A 21,934-nucleotide genomic window follows, 5' to 3' on the forward strand; every position below is an offset into this window, starting at 1 on the left:
TTTATGTTAGCTACTGCATTGTTTAATGTTAACAAATACAACCTTTTTGTAAAGTGTTAACACATTTTGTGCAACTTCACAGTCTGAAACAACTTGCCTTGAGTAATGTGCACACCTTTATTGACACTACAGTATATTGACACACTTATTTTACAATATAAAAGGAAGAGCATCCTGGGATCCACTCGGATGAAACAAATATTTTAGAAAATCACTGGACTATTTTTTTAAAGGGGTCATATGAAACTGCTAAAACAAATATACATAGAAGTTGCATTTGTTTTAGATGTAATGCAACGTCTATACACGATTTAAGGTTCAAAAACGCTGTATTTTCCACATACCGTGCATAATTGTATCTCCTCTTTGCTCCGGCTCTATGAAACGTGCAGATTTTTTACAAAGCTCATCGCTCTGAAAAGCGAGGTGTGCTATGATTGGCCAGTCAACCAGTGCATAGTGATTGGTGACTTGCAAATTACATGTCATTCACTATGCTTTATCTAGATCAACACCACATACAGCCGTGGAAAAAAACAAATGAGATGTATTGTGGTCATTACAGTCCAGTCTTTGTTGAATTAATTCAAGAATGAAATAAAGTCAGCCAACAGCAATGTGAAAGACTGACAACATGACAAAACACGTGCTGTGTGATAGCAATCGAGGACGTCACATAAAAAATATTTGTGAATATGAACTTGTTGGCTTTGCCATAATTGAGGTTTGAATACAGATCACCTCTTCTGTTGTTCTGACCTGTTTCTCCAGTTTTTATTTTCTGTAAATAAATACAAAAAGAAACAATACGTTTGTTTGAAATTTGGGAGACATTTTGTAAGTAGTTCACAGAATTATTTTCTTTTTACGTAAACACATAACCATAAGGGTCTTTCTGCAACTATGGGCACTTTTGACTGTCCAAAATAAAAAAAATCATATTATAAGGTAGACAAAATTGCATGGAGTCATTAAGATTTTAAGCTGAAACATGTTTATTTTTATATTTGTATTTAATATACAGGAAACCTGGAACATGTGCTGCAGTAAAGACATGTTGCGGAAATGATATTTTGCTAATATTGCATCTAATTGGCAGCTAGTAAGGTCTACTACATTATTTTTGACTCGTATCATCTTAATAAACATGAATTAAACAGTAATATACATTTATTTTAATAATGTAGTTCAAAGTACAGAATTACTAAGATGTATGGTAAGGACACACTATAAATACTGACACAGAAAAGATTATATATATATCTTATATTTTGGGTGTTTTTGAGATAGTGAGGTGGCCTAGTGCGTCAGCAATATGCTGATGTGGTAATTTCTGTTTCCATAGAAACTAGACTTGTTTGCCTTTTATAAAACGTCATTATAAAAGCCTTTTTTCATAAGCACTCAAAAGTGTGGGACAGGCACATTTACTTCATTAAATTATAAAAATGATTAACATGTACAGTATATTAAACTATTCCGATTTGAAATCAAGTAAAATTGTAATTCAATAAGCTTATTTAACATATGTTAATATTGTGACCAGAGTTGTGGGATATTAACAAAAACAGTGTTTGATATTAAAAGTCGTTAATCATTAATTGTATTTATTTTCAAGGTGTGTGATGACACTGTGAATATATTTTAAAAGCGTCGTATGACAAATTTGGACATGAATCTGAAATGTCACTGCTGGGACAAAAAGGTGCCACAGTTGCAGAAAAACCCATAAATAGTTCCCTTTAAAACAAGAAAATGGTTTCTGAAATGTTCCCTTAATTTTTAAAGCTTTATATGGAATTGTATTCAAGATATTTCAACTTTGTTGAAAATAAATACTTGTTACTAAAATCAATAGCCTGCAAACAGTGACAGCAGTGCTTTTTATCTTAGGGGTCCAAACAAACAAAACGTGTTTTGGACTTTTGCCTCTCAGCTGGGATATAATCGCACTTGCTCACGTAATTTGTGATTTGTTGCTCTTGTGTCACAACAGTTTTGGCTACAGAAATGAAGATGCTTTGTACTATTGGCCTCTTCTTGGGATTGACAGGTATGTTTATGTATATTATGGTTATCTATCATAATCTATTCTTTATAATAATTTGACTCTTGTAATACAAATTCAACTTTACTATAAATTAGCCTCACTTACAAAGTAATCTCTTTCCTATCACAGGGTATGTGTTTCTGTGTGATTTCATTGTATTTCTCCTTTCTAAAATGCATTTGCAATGAGCAGCAAGAACACACGTACTGATAAATCTATCTTCAGAGTTGTTTTGGATCAAAGAATCAGCTAAATGAATGAATGTTCACGCATTTAAACATTTTGCATTTGAGATTTATACATTTGGCAGATGCTTTTATCCAAAGAGACTTGCAAAGGTGCATTTATCCAAAAAAATAGTTTACACATTATTGCATTCATTATTAAATGTCTTATTCCAGCAATACTTTATATAATGTCCATTGAATGTATGTGTAGGAATATGCAGCTCTTCCCTTATCAGCAAAAGTCATAAAGGAGATAACCCTCTGTTGCAGTATGTGGTGAATAACTCTCTCAGAGAGCATCCAGTGCTAACCAAACTACGTCTGGTGTGTATAGAAAGACTTCAAAAAACACAAGAAACCCTTCCGTACCACCTTAGAAACGCAAAAACTGTGTGCAATGTGCATTTTACTTACAGTTGGTTTTGCTTGTTAGATTTGTGTAATCGTACATGTTACCCCTAGAGGTCAGCAAATTCTCATTTTCTTTTTTACCTGAACGTTTCTGTTTTAAGAAAACTATGGAGGATCCCAAACATCTAATGATGGTGGCACCCGAGCAAGCTCAGTTTATGGCTTCTCTAGCTAAACTGATCAAGACCAATAAAGCAATTGAGATAGGTAAGATAAAGCCATAGAAATAAGGAGGATTATGTGTAATAAATTAAGTGATGTCAATGTAAACAATTTAGGCATGTACACGGGATACAACGCCTTAAATCTGGCTCTGCTAGTACCTGAGAATGGACGTGTGGTGGTTTGTGAAATTAATGAGCAATATGTGAACACAGCCAAGCCATTCTTTACAGAGGTATGCCAAGCAAAACATATTTCACTAATAGATTGTCATTTCATACACTTAACACTAGTTTTTATAAGTCCCATCGTTGTCTGTCAGATGTCTGTATCTGAAGTGTTTAACATTCACCTACACATGTCTCATTTTCAATATTGATTTCTGCCTGCCACTGTGAGAATGCAGTCATCAGTTTAAGGCCAGATTGACTAGGAGTGAGAAAAGAGAGAGATGCAGAAATGTCCATCAGACTCTAGCATGTGCTGAGTGAGATGAATGTGAATGCCCATTCTAGTGCTGATCTAGACAATTAGAAAAGTCAAACAAGCACAGTGCTTTCTCTGCCATTTTCTTCGGTACAGTATAGTTATAATAATAGCACCCCATCAAATACATGTATATGCAACATTATAACAAACAGCAATAACGGCAAACTCTGTTTTAGGCTGGAGTGGAAGATAAAATTGATATTCGTATTAAACCTGCAGAAGAAACACTGGGTAAAGATGGTTTACAATAAGAATACAGTCCTATTACTTTTAAAGGTGGAGCTAAAAAACTAAAAGCACTGTCCTTACAGAAGAACTCTTAACCGCTGCTGAAAATGAAACGTATGACTTTGTCTTCATTGATGCTGATAAGGAGAATTATGAAACATACTATGAAAAGTCTCTTCAGCTTGTACGAAAGGGTGGCATTATAGCGATTGACAATGTAAGTATGTTAAGTACAACATTTTTAACTTTCATATTTAAAGAGATAGTTAATCTAGCCAAAAATAAAAATTCTGTCATCATTTACTCGCCTTTTTACTCCAAATCTGTATACATTTCTTTGTTCTGATGGGAGAAAGATATTTGGAAGAACGCTTATGACCAAGCAGTTCTAAGCCACCATAGACTTCCTTAGTTTATCATTTTCTTTGTTCTGTTGAACACATCACAGCGAACAGTTCTGGGCACTTATGACTACCATTTTTCCTACTGATGGTAGTCAATGAAACAACAGTTTGGTTACAAGCGTTCGTCCTAATATCTTTCCCTGTGTTCCAACCAAACAAAGAAAGGCATACAGGTTTGGAAAGAGTGAGAAATGAATGACAGAATTTTCATTTTTTGGGTGAACTATCCGTCTAACACCATAAAAACTCTTAAAACATCCAAATAAACTCAAGTACAAAATAGCAAAGAAATAATCGCAATATTTTAAAAATATGCTCTTATTTTGGAAATTAATTTATAGATAAATGGAACTGGTCATAGATATTATGTCAACAACATCAAAATGTTTTCTACAAACCTATGGAAATAAGAAGCATAACGGTTTCAAGCAGCTAGCCTGAAGTTAACTTCCGGTCTGTGTTTGGTTACAATATAACCATTTGTGTAACATTTAATTGATTGTATGTTGTATTCAATTGAAACTTTTTGCAGAGGTCTACCGGAAGTTAACTTTGGGACACGTTTGTTTATGTGGCTTGTCTTTGAAAATACTGCCAGAGAAATATCGCGGTGTAATTGCACACTCACCTCTCTGTCTGTCAGGTGCTGTGGGGTGGGCGGGTCATCAACCCCGCCGAGGATGATCTCTCCTCTCAAACCATTGACAAGCTAAACAAGAAGTTACACAAAGATGAACGCATTGATCTTAGCATGCTCACCATTGGAGATGGCCTGACAATAGCTATTAAAAGATAATCCAGGCTATGTGATGACTGATGTCACTATAGGCACAACACATGTTTACATTAACGTTACCTCTGTTGTTTTCGAAGTACTCGAAAAAGTTGCCAATAAAACAAAAACAAGCGTCAATCTGTGTAAACCTTATCTGATTCTTCATTTATTTGTGCGCTTTAAATGCAATGTTTTGCTAACGCTGGCCACAGGCTCGCTCGTCGGTTTATTAAAACACACGTGAGGTTTAGCCGCTAGATGGAGACATTGGCCATCCGGACAAAGTTACTGTATATGCCGGCTCTTACATTATAGGTTAACGTTAAATACATTGCTTTTGCAATATATAGCTATAGGCGGCGTGTCTATTGTATACATTTGAACCTTTAAACCGTTGAAAAATTATAATTACTAATACATCGCCAAATATAGTCTACGCGAAAGCCCGCTTTTAATGATTTTGTGAAATGATTTTCTAAAACTGGAAACAGAGTTTCTTGCTTTCAGATTGACAGTTTGGGCATGACTCCTCTTTCCAATATTAAAGCAATGTTCATAAATGACGGCTTGGAACTAGAAATGAATGTCATTTTGATACGTGTTCATGTGCTTTTGAGTCTCTTGACCACATTTTGCACCCTATTTTAAGTTTGTATAGCTACTGGTATGAGTATATAAAGTAAGTGTGTTGTTTACTGATACTGTAGCCTTGCAGTTTCGTTTATACGTCTTGAGTGGTTTATGTGGAAAGCGAAACTTAACTGGATATTTGTCATGCTAAATTCTGTATGTAAACCAGTCGCATACTGTGACAATGTCAATCCGGAGAGCACACGAAAAATTCAATAAATCGTGAAAGGTAATTTTGTCAGTTCATTTCATTTCTATCAAACATTTGAATGATTGTTGTACTGTAATACTGTTCTTGTACTGTTATACTGAAATGTGTATACAATACCAACCAAATTGGCAAAACATGTATAGGCTGTGTGATAAATGGGTGTAATTTATAAACAAAGTTGAAGATGTTTACCTTTTTTGTTGAGTTAATATAAAAGCATGCTGCCATGATTTACTAATGACATCACTTTATACAGTGTGTTATTAGAATTTTACATTTTGTCAAAAGTAGCCTTTTGCTTGAAATCTGATGTAATTTACATTTTGTATAAATCAGTTTTTAAAAGCTAACCAAATAGATCACCCCTTGATAAAAGATTAAATAAAAAATGATTAACAGTTAAAAAGAATAACAGAATGTTATAAAAAATGATATTGTATTGAATATTTAGTGGCGTATCCCGTACAGGGATTATTTTAATCCAGGACTAGGTTAAATAAGGACATCGATGTAGTTTTTACAAACAAACAAGCATTACTTGTGTTCATTTTGAGACAACACAGTGGCACTGATGTTTTTAAAAAATATATGAGTGCAAGTTGTTTTTAGTTTTAGACACCTCTAACATTTATTTTAGGATTCGTATTATTCCCTGTCCGGGAAATCTAAATATTACATATTGAAATAACATGAAATCTGTTGCGTTTACATTTGTGCAAATCTCTATGTTCAACGTGTGAAAAAATAACAACAATATTCTTCCTGCTTTCCTAAAGAAATGTCGGAGGAAGATCTTAAAACATTGTCCTGCCACTTTACTTGGGGCTTGGACAAGGAAAATGCTGATCTTAATTTCCTTGAGGTGAAAATCTGTGAAAGATTAGCTGTGCAATGTGATTATAAAGAAAACGTAAAACAAAGAGAATACAACCTTTTGGCTTACATCAAACATCTACAAGGTGTTAATGATGAAGCACTGAAGAACTTGGAACTAGCAATGAAGGAACAAACGGGTGATGAAAGAAATCTGATTGTGACGTATGGAAACTGTGCCTGGGCGCACAGGTTCATGGGAAATGTAGCCGAAGCCAAATCCTACGTAGAGAAAGTGAAAGATATTTTTAGAGCTTTTCCCACCCCATCCCCAACAGATCTTCACAGAGAGGTCCAAAGTGAAAAAGCCTGGTCGCTTCTTAAATTCTCTAGAAAATCCTACTTCAGAGCCAAGGAGACTTTCTTTGATGCCCTGCAGAAAGATGCAGATGACCAGGAATGGAACACAGGCTATGCCTTTGCTCTGTTCCGTCTGGAGGGACTGGAGGTTGGTGAAGTGAGGCGTGTACGTTTTGAAGAGTCTCCTGCTGTGGTCCAGTTGAAGAAAGCACAGAAGCTGCAGCCAGACAATGCGATGATTCACGTATATCTGGGACTTAAGTGCTACAAGAACACGAGAAACGCAGAGGCGTGGGAATACATGAGAAAAGCACTTAAAATGGCACCGGATAACCTTGGTGTTGTTTTGCATGTTGCCAAGTTCATGAAGAAGGAGCAGTGCTATGACATGGCCCTGGAAGTGTTGATGCGAATGCTGAGAAAAGCACCAGACGTGTCGCGTCTGCATCTCGAAATTGCCAACAATTATCGCTGGAAAGCCATGCAGATGAAGGACGCACACAACCCGCGGTTGCTCAGGCTTTGCATTCAGCATTTAGAGAAGGGTGCCAGTTTAAATCCAGGCTTTATATACCCGCAGTTGGAGCTAGCTCTAAGATACGCAGAAGCTAAACAATCGCAGAAGGCAGAACAGAAGTTTCAGGAGCTGTTTGCACTTCCTAACCTAAAGCCGGCTGATCGTCAAGCATGGCATCGCATGTATGGTGATTTCCATCTCTACAGGTTGGGTTCAGAGGCAGCTGCAGTTGAGCATTACAAACAAGGCATGATGCTGCATCGCGTGTCTACTGAACACAACAACTGCAAAAACAGACTGAACAAAGTGCTTAAGCATGACAGACGGGACAGATACCAAATCAAGAAGTTCTTTGAATCATTAAAAACAGAAAACCGGTCAGCTGCTGAATAAAAGAGGACATATTTTATTTTCAATGCAACATACTGAATTAGTTTTGATGTTCCCTTATTTGTGTTGCCCTTAACAGTACACTAGATACATCTATTATGTCAACTGTCAGTTGTGTAGCGAAGTTTGTTAAACAACTCTATAACCAGCATAAAGAAAATGTTGATTGATGTTTATGTATTATATTTATACTCTTATTATAATATACGTTTAATCTTAAAAAGTAACAGTAACTGTCCAAGTAATGTTTATCATTCAATAATAATTCAATAAAGCAATGTAGCCTACTATTGATTCATTTGTCATTTGAAAAATATACATTAATTATTCCATTAATTATATGTCACAACATGTTTATCAAATACATATCAATTTTTCATTGATCAAATAAAAACCAATGCAAAGGTTCTAACATTTATTTTAAGTAAAGATATGTGGGGAGCTGTAATTTAAGCTTTTGTGATATAAACAATTATCTTGACTTATTCATACTCACGTAATATAAATTTAATTTAAATATTATAAAGATTAACAACACCTTACTCCCCTATAAGAGTGTTGCTGTCAGGAAGCACTAACATTAGTTTTACACGATTTAAAGTCTGAATAAAGCCCTGGAAGTGATGGAGTAGTTATAATGTCCTTTACTCTTCAACTAACCCCAAAGACTCACACCAAACAGAAATTCTAATGAACATTGCAGAACAATAAACACTAACAAGTTTCCTTATCTTATATCCTGATCAAAACACATCTAACGCTTCATTTCAACATTTCGACTCTCATGAGAGTAAAGCAAACTGGGAACACAATCCTCTGCTTATTTCCAGATATGACGATGATCCGTGTAATGATAGTAATCCCATACGATAAACTTTCAATTGGTAGCAAATCGTTGTTATGCGTTTAATCTTTTTTGTCTAAAGACGCACTGGATGGTTTACATGTGGAGCTTGTGTTGCTGTTGGGTTGATTCCAGTAGGCAGGTACCGCTCAGCATCTGTGGAAGTGAAGCTGACTAGTGCATTTCTATTATAGCGTGAAGAACGTCGTTCCGTCAGTAAAATATGTGCAAATCTAACGATACATTAAATGACGTAAAACAATAACACAACATAGCAAACATATCAGAAAAAAAGGATTCGAGCTCAGAAAAACGTACATATAAAAAACAATTTCCTTGTTTATATTGACACGATGCCGAGCCTTCTCACAAGAAACAACCCACATTAAATGTGGTGGAAAATGCAAGATTGAGTTGGGTGACGCGTAACGTCACAGCGGTACCCTGGAGGATGAGCGGAGGAGTGCGCGCGCAGGATGCTGAGCTGTTCAGCTGATTCCGTGCATTTAAACATTATGGACAGCTGCGTTTCGCCAACCTGGCATCTATTTCGATATATATAGGAAGCAGAAGTCCGTCTCCAAACGCTGCGAAAGACAAACGCACCGGACTCGCAATGGAACGTCTTCTTCATTCACCTGGCAGGACACGGGAAGAGTACCAAACGGCTCGTCCTTCATCACAACACATGTCGAGGACCGCCTTTACCTATGGCACCACAATCGCACCGAGAGGGCGTGAAATCGTAAGCGATTTCGGGGGTAAATCGGTCGATGCTTTTGCGAACAAATTCGCAGGTATGCCCGGAAGGAAAGTGAGCGAGAAAGAGTTACTGCAGGGGCTGAATGACCGCTTCGCAGGATTCATCGAGAAGGTTCATCACCTGGAGAACCAAAACAGAGCGCTGGAGAGAGAAATCGAGGGCATTAGACGCAAAGCTACATCCTCTGCATCTCTATCCAACGAGCGTGAATGCGAACTGAACGATCTGCGGCGGCAGGTGCACGAGATTACCCTTCAAAAGCATCAGATAGAGATAAACCGTCAGAACCTGGAGGACGACTTCAACGCTTTACGAGACAAGTTCGACAGAGAGACGCGTGGTCGAGTTGGTGCTCAAGACAACATCACAGACCTGAAGAAATGCATCAGCGATGCGTATCTAACCAAACAAGCGATGGACAGGAAAGCAATAGCGCTTGAGGATGAGATTAGATTCCTGAAGGCGAACCACGAGAGCGAGGTGGCAGAAATGATGGTTCAGATGCAGGACAGTCAGGTGATACCAGAAAAGAGTGGTTTTATTAGAAGTGATCTCACCGCAGCTCTGAAAGACATTAGGATGAAGCTTGAAGGTCACACTGCATCTGACACCAGATACGCCGAGGAGCGCTTTAGAGCGCAGCTCGCCAAACTGACCAAAGCTGCTGAGGTCAACAGAGAAGCCCTCATGGCGACTAAAGCTGAGATTCAGGGGCACAGGAGACAGCTGCAGTCCAAGAACATTGAGCTCGACTCTGTGAAAGGTGTGAGAGAAGCGCTGGAGAAACAACTCTATGACCTGGAGCAACGCCACAATGCTGAAATCCATCATTATCAGGTGAGCAACCGTGCAGGGGAGCTTTTAAGAAAGAGATAGGAGCAAGTCACATTTTATAATTTTGTGATTATTATTATCTGTGTGTTCATTTTATGCATTTCCCACCTACTGTTCATTTCATTTAGATTTATTTCTATTGAGCTTTTTACTATTTGGCTGCTAAGCACATTTACGGTAAATACATATTGTCAAAGACAATGGAGATATTAAGAAATACAGGAAATTATTAAATACTGTTCATAGAAAACGTGGTACTATTGCACATTTTTTCATAAAATGTACCTTGGCATCACTTTAAAAGACTTGTCTGTTGGTTTAGGCTGTAATTCAAGAAGCTGCCTTTATTCAGAATTTCTGTATATATTTAGGGCAGAATATTCTGAATTTCAATAGAAACATACTTTAATGAGAAAGTCAGCAAACACAGCAATTTGAAGGACTTATATAATGCAAAGACGCATAAAAGTTGTGGAAAAATTTGGCTAATTCCACCATATGTTTATTTTTAACTTTATCGTGTAATATTAATATTTAACATTGACTTTTCTAAACTAACGAAAACAACTAGGATTTATTCAATTTGATGTGTTAATTTGCATCTTTGCTGTTTTTTAATAATTTAAAAAAGTACATTTACAATTTCTTAACAAAACTATCCACAAAACCTAAAGTACATCCTATGTGTTGTTTTTCTGTGTATTTTGACCAGTGTTTCCCGTTTCAATCAATAAATGCAGATAAAAACAATACTTCGATTTGATAAAAAATAACTAGGTCACACACAGAATGAAACAAAAACATAATTTTACTCAATCACATACTGTATCTAGAAATAGTGATTTCTCTAGTAAATTCTCTTCATGTTTTGAATAGAAGCCCCCATCCATGGCTGTATACACATCCTATAACATAAAGAATAATTATAATATCCCAGTAATACATACACTTTATTTATGGTGCTGCTCCTATCTTTCTCATATGAAAAAAGCTTATAGCTATGTGTACTGTGTTAAGCAAACTGAGACCTATTTTCAAAGTACTTGCAAATGTTTTGCCTCAAGTCACTTTGAATAGAAGTGTCTGCTAAATGATTAAATGTAAATGCAGTTTGTGTGTGTGTGTGCTTGTAATGCATTTTCATTGCGTTTACTTATTTTACCTTTGCATCTTTGGTGCAGGACACAATGAGAGAGCTGGAATTCGAGCTAAACAATGCTAAATATGAAATGAGCAGCTATCTCAGAGAATATCAGGATCTTCTCAGTGTGAAAATGGGACTGGACGCTGAAATTTATTCCTACAGGTAAATAAATTTTAAAGGATACAGTTGTTTTTCAAAAAGGGAATTCATTTTATGATATTGTTAAATTATTGGCATTGGCCAATTATTTTTAGCGTTTTGAATAAATAATGTGTAAATCAACTATGATCATTTCTATGTGAACCTCTAGTTTGTTATTATTAAATTGTATATAAGCACTGATCAATAAAAAGCCATATGGGTCAATTTTGTGTTCGTAATGACTTTGTTTTTAATTGATTTTCCTCACAGAAAACTTTTGGAAGGTGAAGAGTCAAGGTACTCTACAATCTCAGATGCACATATAACAGTTCCATACATTTATAGACAGTCACCCATCTATACTCTCCCTTGTGTCACAAGGCAGGGGGGAGTTCGCAGAGCAGAGCCTCAGTATAAATTTGTTGAAGAGATCATTACAGAGACAACCAGCGAAGATGTGGAGATTTTGGACACTGGGTCCGAAAACAGCGTGCATCAGGGTGACCAACCAGATGAGTACAGTGATGGGAAAGATACAGGTGGTGACGTTTCACAAGAAGTTAAGAATGAAGAACCAGAAGCAGCGGTGGAGGAAAGTGATGGGGGGAACCCTAAAGTAGATGCAGAAGAAGATGAAGTCAAACCAGCTGGGGAGAAAGAGGATGTAGAAGACAAGCCATATGAAAACACAACAGATGATTCTGAGTTACATCAAGACATGGGCACAGACTCTAAACCAACTCAAGATGAAAATCTTTCAAAAAATGCAATTGAAGAAAAAGATAAAGAAAAAGACACAGAGAACGTAAAGCTCAGGGATCTAAAAGATGATATGAAAAGAGAAACAGAAATAGCACAGTCAGATATACCTGGAGAAGACAATGTAACTAAGACTGATGAACCAGCAAAAGAGGCAGGGAATGATGTCCCAGAATCAGATCCGTCAGAAGTGCTGTCAGTAGAAAAATCGGATAAATCTGGACCTGAGGAGAAAACTTTAGAGCCGCCGCACACTCTTGAAACAACAGCTCAAGTAGACAATAAACACAGTGAGGAGGTTGTTAAGGTTACTTCTCACAAATCTGAAGATGATAGACACAAAGATGCTATAGTCACATCTCAGGAATCCAAGACTGCAACCATAACAGACAAAGAAAAAGAAACAACTCCAGTGAAATCTGTAGATATAAATGCTCCCACACTGAACCCACAGCCTGTACCTGAAAATACTGAGAATGGACAAAAGACAGCTTCAGGACACGAAGAGGACAAGTCAAAGAATATAAGTTCCCCAAAAAATGAGATTTCAGGGACTGCCAATAAAGAAGCTAAAAAATCTGAGCTTGTGGAAAAAGATCAATGTGACACAAGTCAAATAACCGAGGCTGAGAAACCTATAGAGAAACCCCACAAAGAGGAAGAAAAACCTAAAGAATCCACAAAAAAAGAAGAAAGCAAAGTTGATGGACTGATAGACCTTGTAATAACTGAGAAAGGAGAAGGTGACACAAGTAAAATAACCGAGGCTGAGAAACCTATAGAGAAACCCCACAAAGAGGAAGAAAAACCTAAAGAATCCAGAAAAAAAGAAGACAGCAAAGTTGATGGACTGATAGACCTTGTAATAACTGAGAAAGGAGAAGGTGACACAAGGAAAATATCCGAGGCTGAGAAACCTATAGAGAAACCCCACAAAGAGGAAGAAAAACCTAAAGAATCCAGAAAAAAAGAAGAAAGCAAAGTTGATGGACTGATAGACCTTGTAATAACTGAGAAAGGAGAAGGTGACACAAGTAAAATAACCGAGGCTGAGAAACCTATAGAGAAACCCCACAAAGAGGAAGAAAAACCTAAAGAATCCAGAAAAAAAGAAGAAAGCAAAGTTGATGGACTGATAGACCTTGTAATAACTGAGAAAGGAGAAGGTGACACAAGTAAAATATCCGAGGCTGAGAAACCTATAGAGAAACCCCACAAAGAGGAAGAAAAACCTAAAGAATCCACAAAAAAAGAAGAAAGTAAAGTTGATGGACTGATAGACCTTGTAATAACTGAGAAAGGAGAAGGTGACACAAGTAAAATAACCGAGGCTGAGAAACCTATAGAGAAACCCCACAAAGAGGAAGAAAAACCTAAAGAATCCACAAAAAAAGAAGAAAGTAAAGTTGATGGACTGATAGACCTTGTAATAACTGAGAAAGGAGAAGGTGACACAAGTAAAATAACCGAGGCTGAGAAACCTATAGAGAAACCCCACAAAGAGGAAGAAAAACCTAAAGAATCCACAAAAAAAGAAGACAGTAAAGTTGATGGACTGATAGACCTTGTAATAACTGAGAAAGGAGAAGGTGGCAAATCAAACGCAGCAGAAAAACCACAGGAGGAGCCTTCTAAAGTTGCAGTAGAAAAATCTAAGTCTGAAATGAAACAGGAGGACAGCAAAGACAGCCGTGTGAAAACAAGCGAAGGAGAAACTAAAGTCACGGAAGAGAAGGTTGATGAAACACAGAGTAATGAAGCCCCTAAAGCCAAGGAACCAAAGCCTGATGCAAAGCCGGTGCAAAAAGAAACTCGAGAGAGCGAAGTGAAGAAGCCTGAGAAAACTGAAACGGCTGTAAAAACCGAAGGACCTCAGACTGACAGTGGAAACACCAAAGATGTAAAAAGTGAAGAAACTGTCCCAAAAGAAAGCAAACAAGTAGACAGTGGCGCACATGAAGTGAAGGCCGTAGTATCTGATACAGCAATCAAACCAGAAGCAAAAGCTCCGGAGAAGACAAGCAAGGAGGACAGCGTGAACATGAAAGGTCCTGGAGAACCAGACAAAGCCCTTTAATGGAGCGCAGACAAAGAAACAAAGACAATGTAGAATGTGCAAATAAACAAACTTGAGGAATGTAACATGCATTATAGACAACTGCATGATTATTAGTCAAAGGGACAGTTCACCCCAAAATGAAAATTCTGTCATCATTTACTCAGCCTCGGATTGATCAAAACTTAAATACATTTCTTTGTTCTGCTTAACACAAAGATATTTGGAAGAATGCCAGTGACCAAATAAATACTATGGGAGTCAATGGGGGTTGAGATCTGTTTGGTTACTGACATTGTTCCAGATATATTCCTTTGTATTCAGCAAGACATTTATAGAGATTTGGAACAACAAGAGTGTGACTAAATGACAGCATTTTCATTTTTGGGTGAACTCTCCCTTTAAGCATGAACTCTAGCCACCTCAACGTGGGTTTTGGACACGTGTGTGCACTGTAAGAAGGGTGTACATAATGAATGTGTGAACAATGAGGAATGAATCATTTATTTTGCTATATCCCTTGCCCTGATCAGCCAAATGTATGTATTAAAATGATGCAATAACAGAATAAATATCAGCATTATCAATCTGTTTTGTAGTGTTAATTATTGTTTCACAGATTACGTCAAATGACATTGTTCAGCTAATCTGAGTGTTTTATGCTCGGATGCTCTAGTTTTATTTATTGGTTAACAGCAATTATATAACCTTAAAGATATAACGCCCAAAAATGAGAATTTAATTTACTCAACCTCTCAAAGTTGATCCAAACGTGTTTACATGTCTTTGCTCTGCTGAACACAAAGATATTTTGAAAGAATGTTAGCAGTTTCTGACATCATTGACTATCACATAGAAAAAATGACAACGGTCATAAGTGCCACAAGTTTGCTTTCCTACATTCTTTTAAAAAGATCTCATTTTGTGTTCAACAGAATAAAAACAAAATAATATTTCCTACTGTGGTAGTCAATGATGTCCTAGAACTGAAAATCGCTAACGTTCTTCCAAATATCTTTTGTGTTCAGGCGAAAAAAAGAAATTAAACCAGTTTGGAACAACCTGAAGGTGATTCAATGATGACAGACTTACATTTTGGGTGAACTGTCCCTTTAAGGACCCTGAATTTACACTGGACATGAGATGTGCGATACAATGCAGGTCCAGTTTATTAAGTCATTTTAAAGTCTGGCATCAACAAGACATGGAATAAGTCTTCAACTTGAATAAGCTTACTGAATTTTAAGACTTATTTTCGGATCTGCGATCAGACCCTCTGCCTCGCCAGAAAAGATCTGCTATCTAGTTTTAGGTTGCAACGCAGCTCAACATCACTTCTACAGACACACCTGAGAGGTTTTGAAATACTTGCTTTGTATAACAAAAACAGTGCAATGAGTTCAAACTGTTTATTGAAAAGTTTAAACATACACATAAGGAGCTCTGAGGTTTTGTGAAAGCATGGCCTTGGGGAATCAGGGTCATTATGCAACACTGGGAGCAAAAGGTAATGAACTTAAAGCACACCCACAGGAGTCATTCCACCATTACTGTCAGATCCATAAAATTGGGACAAGCCAGTTCAGGAGCACCAGCATACTTTTCAAACCGACCATCTACACTAAAAAAATACGTTAAAAGCCGGGCACAATATACTGTATTAATATGAAGGAATTTTCCATATTTCTTTTTTACAGTCGTTTTACCTGCATTTTGCACTGCATTAAATTACATTTTAGCATTAACGGAAATGTCCGTGAAATAAAGGAACATGTACTGGTCATTTTCTGCCAGTACTTCATCTGTTTTTACGTGATTCTTTCAGTGTCCCCGTAATAAAGCTACCCAAAAACTGCTCAGCTCAAGGGCGGACTTGACTTACAACACCTACTCGTGAAGTCTCGACGGCCGTCAAGAAAAAACAAAACTTGAGCTTGTCCTCGAGTGCATGGAAAAAAAACGGTATAACAGTATTTAAATAATAGCAGGTGTTACCTTTAATAGAGTTAAGTGGTTGCTTGAGTTGCATTCAGACGACTAAGGAAATATCAAGATACAAGTGGTGAAATCAGAGACAAGTGCTTTGTCACAAACCCACCACCGGCAAAACTGACAGAAATGAAAACACAACAGGACGCCACAGAGGCCCTCTGTCCCACTTTTGTACTGTGGCAGTGCCGGAGACGCATGATAAAAATGGATTTGTAGCTGACCCAATGTGAATGTCTATGAAGAGAACAACTACAAACAAAACAATTGGAGCATTTGGAGCAAAAAGGGACAAAAGAAACACCATGACATGGTTTTGGTGAATAATTGCTGTTGATGTGGCCTTTGAACACATCCCATCCTGAATTCCCCTGCTGGTTGCTGTTGGATTTAAGGCCAGATATCGCTGATATTCCCTTGTCACTGATGTTAAGTAGGAGCTGGTTTAGGCCTCCAGCTCCAAGCCCAAGCCCAGCTTGTGGCCACCAGCGTTGATGTTCTTTCCATCAACAAGGGCAGACAGAGTCAACTTGATACCTGCGAAAACAAGACAGTTTAATCGCACACGGATTACACCAAAGACGATAAAACATTTACAGAAAACAGAAGTATTTAAGGCTTGTGTTTCAACAGAACTCTTAAACTTCTGCTTTAAAACTGATAAAAGAAAGTCGAGTCCTTTTGTGCTTGTGTGGGTGAGCAGAATACATTCCCAACCTCCACAAGTCTACTTTAAGACAATCTGTTGGTTATTTAATCAATGGAAAGACAAAATGTTCACTTATAAAAGTCTCATACGTGATCCCCTATACAATAAAATGGATTAGTGTAAATAAGAGAGAAAACAAAAAAGAAAGCGCATGACTTTACCTGGTCTCAGAGTCTGAGTATAACCAACACCAACAAGGCTGGTATTGTTCACTTTAGCCTGTGGGAAAAGAGAAATGTTTGACTCAGCATCTCTGCAGCTATAGTAGTTTATCATGCTTTGCTCTATAGGTTTACATTTCTTCTGAGACCAAACGGACTCGTGTGATTTATTGAGTCCTGTAATGCAGTGAGAGGGTTTCTTTACTCACACTAATGGAAGCATCTTTGTCCAACTGATATTTGGCAGCGATGCCGAATCGTGTGCTGTTGCTGCCTGCCGTCCAGGCCAGATTCACAGAGGTCTCCAGTTTATCACTCACTTTCTGATAAATGGAGCCTCCAAACTCAGAACCATCATTGCTGCAGGAAAACATCAAAACTACTATTAAAACAACTAGATCATTATAATAGTCATTTAAATGCTTACCAATGTCTATATCACTTTATTATTATATTTTTCCACATTTAAGAATAATGACAAACTTTTTTAAACTTCCAAACACACATCTGACTATGGAAATTTATGCTACCAAAAGTAAATGAATCCTAAATACATTTTAACAATGCCATTGAGCATCCTTTAGTATTTGCAGTAATGGCATTTTATCACCCAGCTTCTTAACGTATCATCCTAGGATGCTTTTTAAACACAATTAAAGGATTTCCATCGATTTTGGGATTTTAATAACGGTTTATTTTCAGCCCAAGTCCCCAAAATTGTCTTTGATTTAAGATCATTGATATCATTTCAGTCAGACGACCCTAGTAAAAACATTTTATTATTATAATTATAAATAACAAGATGTAACTACATACTGGATATTGTGCAATTGATGAAAACCTTGAACGCTTTAGTTTCATATATAATGTCTTACCTCTCTAAATAATTTCTCCTAACATCAACAGTATTCACCCCAAAATAAACCTTCAGCTCTCACACATTTAAAATGACGTACTGATGCTGTAGGACTTACACGTTGGTGTGCAGCTGGAAGTCGCCTGTCTTGTAGCCAACGGCAAAGTTATTTTGGGTCATCTTGGACTTGGCTGTGTCGAAGGACATCTGGTAACCGGCGAGCCATCCCTCATAACCGACCACTGCAGCACCGTGGATGGTTGGGCCAGCAAAGTCGAAGTCAACGTCGCAGCCCAGGTTGACATACTCGCGTTTGTATGCGGTCTTGACTTTTCCGCTCTTTTTTCTACACGCAGGGAAAAACACAATTTAATAGAATCTCATTCAGGGGAAAAAGTACATACTAAAAATCACATGACTAGCAAGAATCCAACATTCCCACCTGGAGAAATCTAAACTGTTTAGATTGTTATTCTTTCCCTTTAAAAAATGGAGCATCATTAGCTTGACAAATTCCCCTTATATCATCAATATTTGACATTCAAGCCACACTTAAAATTGCTTTTAATAACAAATTGAGCGTGTGCTCAAAGCATACTAGACCACTTCGCTCATTTGTTCACCAACCACTAAATCTGACATTTTTAAATATATAATATTTTTAATTGTGGCACCTCAGCTGAGCTGCAGATACCGTAGTAAAGAATTGTGAATTGGTTGTTTTCTAATGTCTAAAGCCCCTGGGCCTTACCGTTACATGATCCAAAGACCCGGTCATATATAATGGGAGCAATGCCACACCAGCGTGACTGTCATCTAAGAATACAGACCCCCATGTGCCTCTCTCTCCTGAATGATTTACAGTTCTTAGATAGCAGCAGCTATGTTAAAAAGCTCTGTGTCCCACTCTAAGTGTGAATGTAACCTTGACATACACATCAATGCGCAACTACAGAAGAAACTCGGTTAGAACACATGACACTTGCTTAATACTGTATCAGGTTGCATCAAGTGAAGGACAAAAACCCCTCGCTCATTTCCTCAAGCCTTACTAAACCTCCACAGAAATCATATCTGAAGCTGTTCGGACACCTAACCTAAATACAAACCAGCAAAAAGACAGAAATTAACTACCCTGTGTTTGGTGAGAAGGTTGTGTCAAAGGTCAGCTTCAGTCCTTTTGCAATCTAAGAAAAACATTGATATATTAATAACAGCTATTAATGACAGAAAGACCACACTTCTTCATCATCATTCAGATCTTCTCAATCGATCCACACCTGGTCTTCGATAGTGATCTCTGTGCCCAGGGTGTTGTCAGTATTCCACTTTTCTGTGAAGGTCAGACCGTACTCAGACCTCTTGTATTTGGTTTCCAGGCAGCCCACCACTTTGTTGGTGTCAGTGTTGGATGAACCGGTGGTCTTGAATTCCTGTAGAAAGAGTAGGGAGATTTTTCAGAAGCCGGCAATAGACAAAATGCATCCACTGATTTGAAATGTTATTTAAATGAAACGTTTTAGGAGAATGTACTATGTCCTCATTCGGGTGCCCTTTGGCGTGACGGTAAAAAATAACTCTTGATAAAATATTATTTTCAGATTACTAACATTTATGTCTAGCCTATAATATAAAAAAGCATTGAGAGATATTTATCTACGTTGTAAGTATTTGCTGTCACGAATACCCATATTAAGATATCCTCGAACTCTTACCACTCCACTGGATGATTTTGTCTTGACATCAAGCTTCACCATGCCAAAGCCTTTAAAAAATAAACAGAAAGAACACAATTACAATAGAGACTTCAGGCAAAGTCATTGGCAATTGTCTTGTGGGGTATTAGACACATTACCATATCCTTTGTTGAAGATGTCTTTGGCAGATTTGCAAAGATCAGCATATGCTGGGGGAACGGCCATTTTATCTACAAAAGAAGAGAGCAGGAATCATTAGTGTTATCACTTTAAAAAAAGGTTTCATATATTACAACCAGGCCGACACCTTCGCTTACAAGTTAAGGTAGTGAACTAAACAGGCAAACGGTTTTCGGGTAGTCTCCTCTATCTCTAGCGTTCTGTGGTTAATCTTAGAGAGGCAAGTGTTGTACGAGTTTGATAAATGAGCCGGTGTGAATGCAGCTGCTGTGTTCTGACAGAGAGCTAATCTGAACTGACAGCATGCCACACCTAACTGAGTCACAGAGGCAGGACGAGACCCCTCAACACGCTGACACACTCCAGACTCATCTACAAGGGTGGAGATCAGTTTATACAGACATTTACAGGTTTGAAATGCGGAAGTAAACTATAGCGCAGTAAAGTCAACAGGTACGGCAGCCCAAAGCAAATATTATTTTAGTGTCACCATTTGCTTTAACAGACAAATAGCGTGCTTATGCTTCCAATGCTTGAAAAACCAAACGGTGAAGAGATGAATACAGCAGTGTATTAGAAACATCTAGTTATTTAAGCAAGGATCAAAACAAAGTGTTATTTTGACAACGCTAACAATTGAGAAGATGCGTCATCACAGCCTGGGGGAGGTAAAAAAAGATTTGCTCTTCCTGAAGGAAATACGGCATAAAGTCTTTAAGTAATTTGCATTTTTCGTCAAGACGGCTACAGAAACCTAAAAAGAAAAGACCGCCATCCAAATGAGAGCAAAAAGACCAATCAGAGCACTTATAAAGATTACAACCACTGGTACATTTTAAAGGGTAAACATTCCATCAAGGAAAGAGCTTCAAGTGTACTAACATAATAAATATCTAAAATAACTGTTCAGACCCATTCATGTTCAGCACCACGTGTTAGGATAACAAATGCATCTTTGCCTTGCGATGCTGGGATAAAAGAAGAGTTTGAGTCCGGTTACAGTACAGGCTCCTGTAGCCATGACAGCCGTTCCCATTCCTCTCATGTCAGGAGACATTCCTCAATCACCGAAACCTCCTCCTCGTTTTTTAAAGCGAATATTACTTAAATAAAGAGCTTGAAAGGAAGTTGTCCTGATCACGACCTCTGCTAAATGTAACATTCATGTCTATTAGGAGATCTGCAACATTGTAAAGGGCAAAGTAAGGGCAAGGTTAAATAGGCAGGAACCGCATCCGCAAACAAGCTGCCGCAAGAGTACAAAAGCATAACGCGAACTACGAGGGAAATCTCACACTAAACAGAAGACATCGTACATTTGTCCGCTTCATCCGACACTGTCTGCTCGGGTCAATCGGTCGCGGTACCGCAACACTGCACTGCACTCGTGCCACAGCGATCAGTCCGTCCCGCTTTCGATCTCACGTTCGGACAAAGCATCACGGATCGGACTGTAAAGCCGCAGTCGCTGTCTGTATTGCGATTATATCACGCAACGGTTGTCAGACCACGTCAAGTTCCGCACTGCTCCGTCGTTCTGCTCGCGACATGAGAACAGGCCGTGATTCAGCTAACGCGAGCTAACGTGCTAGCATAAAGTACAACGCATGAGAAATGAGGACTCGCTATCTAAACTTCCCCAACGCGCGATCTCTACTTCTCTTCCTGACTTACCTGTTAGAGGGAAGTGTTACGATTTTATTTCAATAAGCGTAGCGAGCTTATTCCCAGCGCTGAGCCGATGTGGTGGGACTGACCGGTTGGAGGGCGAACTGAAGGAGACTGTAATGTAACGCGAACCGTGCCGACAGCGCACTGCCCAAGGACCCCAGGGTGTCTCGTCACTGCCTGAATGGGAAGATTGTGTGGGCACAAATCGATAACACGACAACATTAATAAAAACGAGGAATATTTGCATGATTATTTAAAATGCCCCCCTGTATTTGTATTGTATAAATGAGAACCGCGGTGACTTGACTTGTGTAAATTCTCCTGTGGGTTTAGTTTTGACGCTTTTAAGATATAAACAAAGATTAATGTAAAATAAAATAAAATCTTGCAGGTTTTGTTTGTTTGAGTGCATAATGATTTCACTTTCAACTAAAATGAGTGGCTTTAGATGACGTGCAATGC

General features: G+C 37.9%; 4 protein-coding genes across 5 annotated transcripts; 3 read left to right on the top strand and 1 right to left on the bottom strand.

The window, feature by feature from the left end:
* The first annotated feature begins 1,916 nt into the window (after positions 1 to 1,916).
* comtd1 (catechol-O-methyltransferase domain containing 1) lies at positions 1,917 to 5,988 on the top strand. 2 transcript variants are annotated; one of them, XM_079473031.1, is made up of 7 exons: positions 1,917 to 2,053; positions 2,489 to 2,601; positions 2,790 to 2,895; positions 2,967 to 3,085; positions 3,516 to 3,570; positions 3,651 to 3,784; positions 4,615 to 5,988. In XM_079473031.1, exons 1-7 carry the CDS (start codon positions 2,011 to 2,013, stop codon positions 4,765 to 4,767), a joined length of 723 nt encoding a protein of 240 aa, XP_079329157.1. In that variant the 5' UTR covers positions 1,917 to 2,010; the 3' UTR covers positions 4,768 to 5,988. The 2 variants fall into 2 exon arrangements, with proteins under 2 accessions (XP_079329157.1, XP_079329158.1); XM_079473032.1 differs by having other exon boundaries at positions 1,975 to 2,053; positions 3,654 to 3,784; positions 4,615 to 5,769.
* On the top strand, positions 5,516 to 7,951 carry ifit8 (interferon-induced protein with tetratricopeptide repeats 8). Its single transcript, XM_079473030.1, has 2 exons — positions 5,516 to 5,605; positions 6,364 to 7,951. The coding sequence occupies exon 2, from the start codon at positions 6,366 to 6,368 to the stop codon at positions 7,668 to 7,670; it is 1,305 nt and encodes a 434-aa protein (XP_079329156.1). The 5' UTR covers positions 5,516 to 5,605; positions 6,364 to 6,365; the 3' UTR covers positions 7,671 to 7,951.
* Positions 7,952 to 9,017: 1,066 nt separating this feature from the next.
* On the top strand, positions 9,018 to 14,787 carry LOC306903672 (uncharacterized protein). The gene is made up of 3 exons (XM_079473028.1): positions 9,018 to 10,111; positions 11,290 to 11,414; positions 11,664 to 14,787. The coding sequence occupies exons 1-3, from the start codon at positions 9,128 to 9,130 to the stop codon at positions 14,227 to 14,229; spliced, it is 3,675 nt and encodes a 1,224-aa protein (XP_079329154.1). The 5' UTR covers positions 9,018 to 9,127; the 3' UTR covers positions 14,230 to 14,787.
* Positions 14,788 to 15,603: 816 nt separating this feature from the next.
* Positions 15,604 to 21,668, bottom strand: vdac2 (voltage-dependent anion channel 2). Its single transcript, XM_079472620.1, has 9 exons — positions 21,475 to 21,668; positions 19,779 to 19,850; positions 19,639 to 19,688; positions 19,204 to 19,356; positions 19,058 to 19,110; positions 18,042 to 18,269; positions 17,277 to 17,427; positions 17,068 to 17,125; positions 15,604 to 16,734 (listed from the first exon to the last, which is right to left on the bottom strand). Exons 2-9 carry the CDS (start codon positions 19,843 to 19,845, stop codon positions 16,643 to 16,645), a joined length of 852 nt encoding a protein of 283 aa, XP_079328746.1. The 5' UTR covers positions 19,846 to 19,850; positions 21,475 to 21,668; the 3' UTR covers positions 15,604 to 16,642.
* Between the last annotated feature and the right edge of the window lie 266 nt (positions 21,669 to 21,934).

Source organism: Barbatula barbatula (assembly GCF_947034865.1).
Source record: "Barbatula barbatula genome assembly, chromosome: 14".
NCBI lineage: Eukaryota > Metazoa > Chordata > Actinopteri > Cypriniformes > Nemacheilidae > Barbatula > Barbatula barbatula.